At 45.6% G+C, this 11,031-nt stretch overlaps 1 protein-coding gene across 1 annotated transcript; it reads right to left on the minus strand.

Annotated features, from left to right (window-relative positions):
* Nucleotides 1-2,242: 2,242 nt before the first annotated feature.
* Nucleotides 2,243-3,706, minus strand: LOC137532407 (piggyBac transposable element-derived protein 4-like). Its single transcript, XM_068252859.1, has one exon. The coding sequence runs from the start codon at nucleotides 3,704-3,706 to the stop codon at nucleotides 2,243-2,245; it is 1,464 nt and encodes a 487-aa protein (XP_068108960.1).
* Nucleotides 3,707-11,031: the final 7,325 nt, after the last annotated feature.

Raw genomic sequence — 11,031 nt, forward strand, 5'->3', positions numbered from 1 at the left:
ACGACTACTAAAGGGCCAGTGCTCCTAAAGTATGTGATAACTCCAAATCATAAAAGCAGAAAAAGTTTTGAAAATTTTGAATGCAGGATTAGCATCTTTATCATTTAATACACTCAGACCAGTTGCTGTTGATTTTTATGGTGACGATACCGCTTTAACCTCCTTGGCGGTGCATTTCTGTCAGGAATTAGGAGTCAAAAGCGGTACATTTTTTTTCATGAATTTTACGCCTCCGATTTTTAAGTCTTAACTCACCAAAATACATCAGAATAAAAGTGTGGTAGACATTCTGCATATAAATAAAAGTCAGGAACACAAAATTGTTGAAGTAAATAAATTTATCAATAATCTGAAATAAAACTGTATAAATAATGCAGCAGATTATGCAGTATGTACATATATACTCCTAATACACCTCCCGTGTGTGGTATATTTTAAAGCAAGGAATTGCACACAGGGCAACATCACAGTCTGGACAGTAGAATCGTGATTCTTTCCTGATTCTTTTCCCCTTCTCGTCGCTTTTGCTGCAGCACACATGACATGTCCTAGTTGGGGCATTTTTTTTGGGAGTTGGTGGAATGTATTCCATAAAATGACGGCCAGTGAGGCGCTCCGGATTTACCACATAAGAGGCACGGCGTCCAACTCTGGCATCCGATGCAGTCTGGTACCTAAGGCCCCATACACACATCAGACCATAGTCTTTTGAAAATGAAAGATCACAGACCAATCTTACCCCCTTCCATGTAGTATGAGAGCCATACTCTACACAGTCTATTCTATGGAGCTGCACTCCCCATCAGACAGAAATCTTACCTCCTTCCATGCAGTATGAGAGCCACACCTACACAGTCTATTCTATGGAGCTGCACTCCCCATCAGACAGAAATCTTACCCCCTTCCATGTAGTATGAGAGCCATACCTACACAGTCTATTCTATGGAGCTGCACTCCCCATCAGACAGAAATCTTACCCCCTTCCATGTAGTATGAGAGCCATACCTACACAGTCTATTCTATGGAGCTGCACTCCCCATCCGACAGAAATCTTACCCCCTTCCATGTAGTATGAGAGCCATACCTACACAGTCTATTCTATGGAGCTGCACTCCCCATCAGACAGAAATCTTACCCCCTTCCATGTAGTATGAGAGCCGCACCTACACAGTCTATTCTATGGAGCTGCACTCCCCATCAGACAGAAATCTTACCCCCTTCCGTGTAGTATGAGAGCCACACCTACACAGTCTATTCTATGGAGCTGCACTCCCCATCAGACAGAAATCTTACCCCCTTCCATGTAGTATGAGAGCCATACCTACACAGTCTATTCTATGGAGCTGCACTCCCCATCAGACAGAAATCTTACCCCCTTCCATGTAGTATGAGAGCCATACCTACACAGTCTATTCTATGGAGCTGCACTCCCCATCAGACAGAAATCTTACCCCCTTCCATGTAGTATGAGAGCCACACCTACACAGTCTATTCTATGGAGCTGATCTCCACATCAGAAAAAAATCTTTACAAGATGCTGCACACACAGATGCTGTACAGACACAAAAGATCAGTATCTGCAAAAGACCTGTTACTGCCAAAAATCCATTCCTGCAAATTGCAATGATAGTCTATGAGATCTGCAGATCATCATACACACATGATTTAACTGACATTCATCTGCAGATCAGATCCACCAGGATGGATTTTCAGATCTGCAGATGATTGCTTGATCTGCAGATGAATGTCAGTTAAATCATGTGTGTATGATGATCTGCAGATCTCATAGACTATCATTGCAATTTGCAGGAATGGATTTTTGGCAGTAACAGATCTTTTGCAGATACTGATCTTTTGTGTCTGTACAGAATCTGTGTGTGCAGCATCTTGCAAAGATTTTTTTTCTGATGTGGAGTTCAGCTCCATAGAATAGACTGTGAAGGTATGGCTCTCATACTACATGGAAGGGGGTAAGATTTCTGTCTGATGGGGAGTGCAGCTCCATAGAATAGACTGTGTAGGTGTGGCTCTCATACTACATGGAAGGGGGTAAGATTTCTGTCTGATGGGGAGTGCAGCTCCATAGAATAGACTGTGTAGGTGTGGCTCTCATACTACATGGAAGGGGGTAAGATTTCTGTCTGATGGGGAGTTCAGCTCCATAGAATAGACTGTGAAGGTATGGCTCTCATACTACATGAAGGGTGGTAAGATTGGTCTGTGATCTTTCATTTTCCAAAGACTATGGTCTGATGTGTGTATGAGCCTTTAGACAGATACATTCGCACAGTTTCCAGATGAAGTCAGCGTGCATCACTGGCCTGTCACTTCCCTGCTTGTGCAGAATGTATGCATTCCAAATGCTTTGTTCCAGTAGGTGCCGGAAAATCTTCTTATAATACTTTTTCTGCTGTTTCCTGACAGCAGGATAAAAGGTCACCGCCTGGTCAGCTTTGTCCACACCACCCATGGTGTGGTTATAGTCCACCACGACCTGCGGTTTTACAATATCTTTTCCTCCTCTCGTTCTGGTGGGGACAGTGGAGGTGTCATGAACAGTAGAGAGGAGACAGACGTCTTTTTTGTCCCACCACCGGAGGGCTAACATCTTCCCTTTCTGCCAAGCAGCTATGTCCCCAGTCTTCAGCTTCTGCTTGGCAAAGGCCGACGGCATCTCCCTCCTGTTAGGCCTAACAGTGCCATAGATGTCAGTCTTATGCTTTATAAGAATCTCAGACAGTTCAGGGGAGGTGTAGAAATCTGTGGTGAGACAGTAGCCTTTGTCCAACAAAGGCTCCAGAAGGAACAATACAGACGATGTCGCCACTCCAAACTCGCTAAACCTGGGACAAAATTTTGTGCCTTTTCCCGTATACAAAATAGTATTCCAGATGTATCCGGTACTTGACTCGCATAGCGTGTATGATTTTATCCCAAAGCGGGCCTGCTTTGAAGCAATATATTGGAGCCAGCTCAGCCTCCCCTTATAGGCCATCAGGCTCTCGTCCACGCTGATGTCCCTCTGTGGCACATACGTGGTCCTAAAATTTTCCACCACCATCTGGTAGACCTCCCAGATTTTTTTTAGTTTTGGAGCAGGGTGAGTCGACTCATCAAAAGTTTCATTGTTGGAAAAGTGGAGAAATTTCATTATAAGGGAAAAACGGTACTCGGACATAACTGTACCGAAGAAGGGGGTTGCAATGATCTTATTCGTGCTCCAGTACCATTTCTGCAGGGGCTTCCCCACCACTCCCTGCAGAATGATCAGGCCCAAAAACAGCCAAATATCCGCTGCTGTTACCGGCTCCCAGGTCCTGCTTCTGGAAAAGGGTCCTTGAGGAGTAGCCAATTGTTGGGTCGCATAGCGATTAGTCTCCTCCACTATCCTCTCAATAACCGCCTCCGAGAAGAAAAGCTGCAGATATGCCAGGGGGTTGCACTCGCATTCCTTCTTCAGGCCAGGCTCCCCAGTAAAAGGGAAACGTGGGGGCGGTGGCGGAGCCTGAGAAAGGTCGATGGGGCACCAAACCCGGACATCACTAACTTCGCTGGTGATGGAGTCGCAGTCGCTGTCGCTATCTGGGTCGGATGACAGATCCCCAGGTGCGTCGCTGTCACTGGAGTCCGCCAGTGACTGCAGATCGCTGTCCTCCAACTCCGTCAGCGCTTCCGCGGTGAGACGCCTTCTGGAGGATGATGCCATAGTAAATCCAGGCAGAGGTCGGTGCAGGCAGCAGGCAAAGAGTAGTCCAAGTCCAGGCAAAAATCGGCAACAGGTAATCAATCAAATCCAGGCAGAAGGCAGAAAGAGTAGTCAAAGTCCAGGCAAAAATCGGCAACGGGTAATCAATCAAAATCCAGGCAGAAGGCAGAAAGAGTAGTCAAAGTCCAGGCAAAATCGGCAACGGGTAATCAATCAAAATCCAGGCAGCAGGCAAAGAGTAGTCCAAGTCCAGGCAAAAATCGGTAACAGGTAGGCAGAAATCAGATAAGATAAGCACTCACAAATCACAGAGATCACAGCCAGCTCCTCTCCAGCTCAACAGCCACAACTCCTCTCAGCAATCCAGGAAGCAGAAGGCAACATTGCATTGGATACAAAATCCCATTGTATCCAATACAATGCTGTTTTGGGCCAATCAGAAGTGTTTATTTTAAAAAAAAATTTATACTCCCTCCCTCCCCCCCTCCCTCCCCTCCCTCCCCTGTGACCCTACGCTTCCCCCTATGTCACTTGCCGCTGATCGGCTGGGCTAATTGGCCGCCGGGTCCCCCATGATCAGAGCAGTAATGGGGACACCGGCCGGCCGGGTGGAAGAAGCCTGGGTCCCGCTGACAAGCGCTGATCGCGCGCGGGACCCAGGAAATAGATGCAGGCACTTTTTTCCCAGCCACCCTCCCCATGCCTTCTCGCCGCCCGCGACGTCACGACGCACCGCCGATCCTCCCAGCTAATTGGCCGCCGGGTCCCGGAAGATCAAAAGGTAATGCGGACTCCGGCGGCCGGGGGGAAGAAGCCTGGGTCCCGCTGACAAGCGCTGATCGCGCGCGGGACCCAGGAAATAGCTGCAGCCACTGATTTTACCCCACACGAGCAGAGCTCGGAAGGAGGTTAAGCATTTGACAGTGTGATTAATTGAAAGCCGATTGACTATCAGCCCACACACTAAAAGCAAGATCCTCTGCAATTCTCCTTCACTAATCGATCCGAACGATGTTGTGATTTCATGCTCTTCAACCAAAAATTGATTCCGCATCGATCGAAATCATGTGAATCGTAGCTGATTCCTTTAAGATTGACTGGTATTTTCCGTCCTGTCTGATCGAGTAAAATGGTAGATTCAACCAGATATCGTCCAACATCCATCGACTGAGCAGAATGGAACGTAATCAATTCCACCCTGATCCGATAAAATGATCAAATGAAATATTCAGTTGTACAGGGAAATCGAATAATGAGTGGGCAGCTATAATTCACCCCCCCCCCCCCCCCTCAAATCAGCAGTGTGCCTTGCAAAGTCAATTTTACATTGAAAATGCCATTTTTGATGAAAATTTTGCAAAAATACATTAATATTTTTGCAATATGACGCAAATTCAAAAATGCAAAAAAAAAAAAAACGTTATTTTTACAGCATGAAAAATATTTATTTTCACAGCAAAAATCTTTATTTTGTGCCACAAAAAATCATTTATTTTTGCACGAAAATCACAAACTTATTAGAAAATGATTTTCGATGACATTTTCGATCGAAAGTCGAATTTAACATTATTTTCGTGAAAATAAATGCGAAAAGAATATCTGCATTTTCGCTCATCTCTGCGGGGGCGCACTGTAGATATCCCCCACATAATCAGCTGATATACACAGCACCTTCCCACGCGATAGCTCGGAGTCCTGGACATGCGTTGTGTACTCTGTGCTGCTGTGTGAGCATTTGCTGACTGCAGGAGATGGTGATAGGGATTGTGCTAATGATGTGTACAGTCCCTCCCATCTATCACCGCATAATGTCCCCTCCGCCTGTTATGTCCTTTCAGCGCCGCTTCCATGCCCTGTGCGGTCTCTTTGGTAAGCGAGTCATTAGAGGTCGTCGCACATCTTCACTGAACAGCTGTGCTCTGCTGCAATAATGAACAATCTACTAGATTTACGCTGCAGAGAAAGCGCGACCTGCGCCGCACAGGGCAGGAAATCTGTGCAAACAGAGAAATGAGGGACGTTATGTAACCTGCGAGCAATCTGTCCTCTCCTACTGAGACTGAAACTCAGCAAATATCACAAGAGAGGGTCAGGGGGCAGTAGTGTTGGGCGAACATCTAGATGTTCGGGTTCGGGCCGAACAGGCCGAACATGGCCGCGATGTTCGGGTGTTCGACCCGAACTCCGAACATAATGGAAGTCAATGGGGACCCGAACTTTTGTGGTTTGTAAAGCCTCCTTACATGCTACATACACCAAATGTACAGGGTATGTGCACCTTGGGAGTGGGTACAAGAGGGAAAAAAAAATTAGCAAAAAGAGCTTATAGTTTTTGAGAAAATCGATTTTAAAGTTTCAAAGGGAAAACTGTCTTTTAAATGCGGGAAATGTCTGTTTTCTTTGCACAGGTAACATGCTTTTTGTCGGCATGCAGTCATAAATGTAATACATATAAGAGGTTCCAGGAAAAGGGACCGGTAATGCTAACCCAGCAGCAGCACACGTGATGGAACAGGAGGAGGGTGGCGCAGGAGGAGAAGGCCACGCTTTGAGACACAACAACCCAGGCCTTGCATGAGGACAAGAAGCGTGCGGATAGCATGCTTTGTACCACCATGCAGTCATAAATGTAATAAAGATAAGTGGTTCAATAAACAGGGACCACGCGGCAACGCTAACCCAGCAGCAGCACACGTGATGGAACAGGAGGAGGCGCAGGAGGAGAAGGCCACGCTTTGTGAGACACAACAACCCAGGCCTTGCATGAGGACAAAAAGCGTGCGGATAGCATGCTTTGTACCGCCATGTAGTCATAAATGTAATAAAGATAAGAGGTTCCATAAACAGGGACCGGCAACGGTAACCCAGCAGCAGCAGCAGCAGCAGCAGCACACGTGATGGAACAGGAGGAGGCGCAGGAGGAGAAGGCCACGCTTTGTGAGACACAACAACCCAGGCCTTGCATGAGGACAAAAAGCGTGCGGATATAGCAGCAATGCTTTTTGCCGCCATGCAGTCATAAATGTAATACAGATGAGAGGTTCAATAAACAGGGACCGGAAACGCTAAACCATCCCAGATGTTCATCGGTCATGTTACTTGGTTGGGGTCCAGGAGTGTTGCGTAGTCGTTTCCAATCCAGGATTGATTCATTTTAATTTGAGTCAGACGGTCTGCATTTTCTGTGGAGAGGCGGATACGCCGATCTGTGATGATGCCTCCGGCAGCACTGAAACAGCGTTCCGACATAACGCTGGCTGCCGGGCAAGCCAGCACCTCTATTGCGTACATTGCCAGTTCGTGCCAGGTGTCTAGCTTCATGCCCGGTTTCAGGTCCAGCGGTGCCAGCCACAAATCCGTCTGTTCCTTTATTCCCCTCCAAATTTCCTCCCCTGTGTGCTGCTTATCCCCAAGGCAGATCAGCTTCAGCAACGCTTGCTGACGCATGCCAACAGCTGTGCTGCACTGCTTCCACGATCCTACTGCTGCTGGTGCTGGGTTAGCATTTCCGGATGAGGTACAGCTTTGAGATGCGTTGGAGGAGAAGGAGTCAGAGAGGTAGGTGCTGCTGTTGTTATCCAGCTGTTTGCGGCGTGGGCAACACCCGCGCCGTAGCAGGTGAGGAATCGCTGCCAGGCTCCACAAGGTTCACCCAGTGCGCGGTAAGGGAGATGTATCGACCCTGGCCGAACGCACTCGTCCAGGTGTCAGTGGTGAGGTGAACCTTGCAGGCAACGGCATTCTTCAAGCTTCGGGTTATTTAGCTGACCACGTGCTCATGCAACTCAGGCACTGCAGAGCGCGCAAAGTGGTAGCGGCTGGGAACCACGTAACGTGGGATGGCCACTGACATCATGCCCTTGAAGCTGTTTGTCTCCACCACTCGATATGGCAGCATTTCGCAGGCCAGAAGCTTGGCTATGCTGGCTGGCTGTTACTGCCACGGCCCGGGGGTCATTTGCTGGCAATTTCCTCTTGTGCTCAAACATCTCAGAGACAGACAACTCAACCGTAGCGCTGCACACCGAAGGGCTGTTGGTTGTTGTGTTTGATGAACACTGGGAGACCTCAAGAGCACTAGTCCGGAAAGTGACAGTGTCAGCATCGTCTGATGTTTGTGAATGTTGTGAACCACGCAATGGCTGGGCTACTGCTGCTGCTGAGGCGGGTCTGGTGGTGAGTCTGGTGAACCCAAGGGAGGCAGTGTTGCTGGTGGTACCCTGTCCTGCCGCGTTTGCCCACAGAGTGGGATGTTTGGATAGAATGTGGCGGCTCATGCTGGTGGTGGAGAGGTTGTTAATACTTTTCCCCCTGCTCAGGCGGGTCTTGCACACCTTGCAAATCGCCATGGTAACATCCTCAGTGCAGTCTTCAAAGAAAGCCCAGACTTTAACTGGCTGAGGACTCGGACCTCGTGCGTGATGTGCTGGTGCTGCTTAACCCACTGCTGGACGCTTGAGAGGTCATCCAAGTAATTATCTGGTCCTGTTCTTTTGGATCTGTGAGGGTTGTTGTCCTGGACAACATGGGCAGTATTGCTTGGAAGAACAAAGAGAAATCGAGAGCCCGATATGGTGTAGTATTGTTAAGTTGGTTGTGGTTAAAAGCAAAATATTTAGATATACTCACAAACATGGGTTACCCATAGGCAACCACTTCAAGTGCAGGTGGGGAGTATTAGAACCTGACCCCACTCAGGTTTTTTAAGATGTCGCTCTCTGTAGATAGGAAATGGGGTAGCACCCCTCCACCGAGGGTGGACTCAAGATTTCAGCAAGGCTTGGTGTACAGAGGCGCCAGAGTAGAATAAAAACGTTTAAAAACCGTCTAAAAGAGGGGGATGTTCAGGTGGACTTACCTCCCTCAAAAATATAAAACTCAATTGAGTCACAATATATCAATACAAAAATATTTTATTGAACTCCACTTAGTGCAACGCGTTTCGCAGGTGTGGTCCTGCTTCATCAGGCAAACAGGAGTATAACTATAAAACAAACAGAAATATATACAAACATAATGACCCATATAAATAGCTTAAAATAAAGGCGCAGTTTAAAAACATAAGAAGACATGATAAAATTGTAACATTTTTGGTCGCAGTGTAGTAAAAACTCGCTCTGTCTAAAAATTGCATCTAATTGATCATAAAATATGCAAAAGAATCCAAAGTGTACACAAAAGTTAATAAATATCCATAGTTGTCAATTGATATGCTAAAGTTCATCAGCTTACAGATTAAAGGATAGTCAGTTTAGTAAGTATAACATATAGTACTATTTTATGGCCCTAGAGCTTACTTGCAAGAAGAATTACTAACAGTCTAAACTGATATAATAAAATTCAGCACCTCAGCAAGAGTGACTTACCTCAATGGGTCTAGATGCAGAAGTGAGCGCCTCTGTGTAGATGTGCGAGGGGGCTCTGCTTATATAGGGAGTGTGGTTGCACTAATTGATCCTAATGCACCAATCAAAATCTGCCATGTCAGCAAGGCGTGCCAATTTGGGTGCACCTGGAAGTGGTCATGAGGCTGGGACGCACACATGGACATCAAGGCAGCATGGTGGTATAGTGGTTAGCTCTCTCGCCCCGCAAGTGCTGGGTACCTGGTTCAAATCCCAGCCAAGTCAACATCTGCAAGCTTTTTTTATATATATTATATTAAGTCTCATTAATTATAGTAGTATAAGAACTCTGCGAGTGGGCAGTATCTATGTAAGGATTAGTCACTGGTATTCGTTGTTAAAAAATAATAATAATTAAAAAAAAAAAAAAAAAAAAAAATATTATATATATATATTGAATGAAAAAAGATGTCATATTGCATTATTTGTGAGACTGCTAGTAAACTAATAGATCAGAAGAGACTATATATTGTTAACACCAGTTTTTGTGGTGATCAGGTAACAGTGTCACCATCTAGTGGTGAAAGTATATATGATAGCCCAGGTTATGTACAATGCTGGATAAAAGTGATACTTAAGGCCTCTTGCACACTGCAAGCAACCCAGACCCAGACCCCGCCCCTCAATCCGCTTCCACCTCCGACCCAGACTCAGACCCGCAGCCCGCTCCTTGCACACTGCAAATCTGAATCCGAATCGGAGGCAAAAACCGACCAAAAAGCGGAATCCGAATCTGAACCGCCCGCAGCGCGCAAGAGGCCAAAAGCTCTGAATCCTATACAAGCAACATAAGAATCAAACACAAGTTAAAATGGCAATTATAAAATTATATAAAATATTATTAAACAGATTAAATGGGAGAAGATAAGATCATAAAGTAAAAGAGAGGACCATTAAAACAGTATAAAATTGTGAGTACTAAAAATCAGGTATTTTATAGAATTAGATGGGGGGTTGGATCAGAAGATTTTCTCAAGAACCTCATTTAACCCCATGGGTACTAAGGTCTTCAGAATCTGGATCCAGTACATCTCCCTATGCCGCAAAATCTCAAAAGCATTGGTGATATTAGTGGGTAGGGCTTCTATTAGGGTGATCGTGAACAAGTGGGGGTTTTTGAGGTGATGGGTACCAAAGTGGCGAGACACGCTGTGCAGTGCATAGTTGTTGATTATATTTCTCTTGTGTTGCCCAATGCGGCTCCTGGTGGTCTGGGTAGTACGTCCGATATATTGTAACTTGCACGGGCATGAAATTAAATAAATTACATTCCTTGTTTCGCATGTTATAGTCTGTTTTATTGTGTACTGGATATTGGTTGTGAATGATTGGAAAGTGTCTGTTTGTGTAATGAAGGTGCAAGCTTGGCAACGGGGCTTTTTGCAGGTATAAGATCCTGGGCGTGAGGGATTGGTAGATTGTCCTGGGGTGTTGGAAGGAGGGTTCTTTAATCTACTTGGGGCCAGTAGGTTTCGGAGATTGGGGGCTCTCCTAAAGGTTAATGTGGGATTCTTGGGAATAGTTTTCACTAGATAAGGGTCCTGTAGCAGTATTTCCCATAACCTGGGCTATCATATATACTTTCACCACTAGATGGTGACACTGTTACCTGATCACCACAAAAACTGGTGTTAACAATATATAGTCTCTTCTGATCTATTAGTTTACTAGCAGTCTCACAAATAATGCAATATGACATCTTTTTTCATTCAATATATATATATAATATTTTTTTTTTTTTTTTTTTTAATTATTATTATTTTTTAACAACGAATACCAGTGACTAATCCTTACATAGATACTGCCCACTCGCAGAGTTCTTATACTACTATAATTAATGAGACTTAATATAATATATATAAAAAAAGCTTGCAGATGTTGACTTGGCTGGGATTTGAACCAGGTACCCAGCACTTGCGG

Source organism: Hyperolius riggenbachi, chromosome 9 (assembly GCF_040937935.1).
Source record: "Hyperolius riggenbachi isolate aHypRig1 chromosome 9, aHypRig1.pri, whole genome shotgun sequence".
NCBI lineage: Eukaryota > Metazoa > Chordata > Amphibia > Anura > Hyperoliidae > Hyperolius > Hyperolius riggenbachi.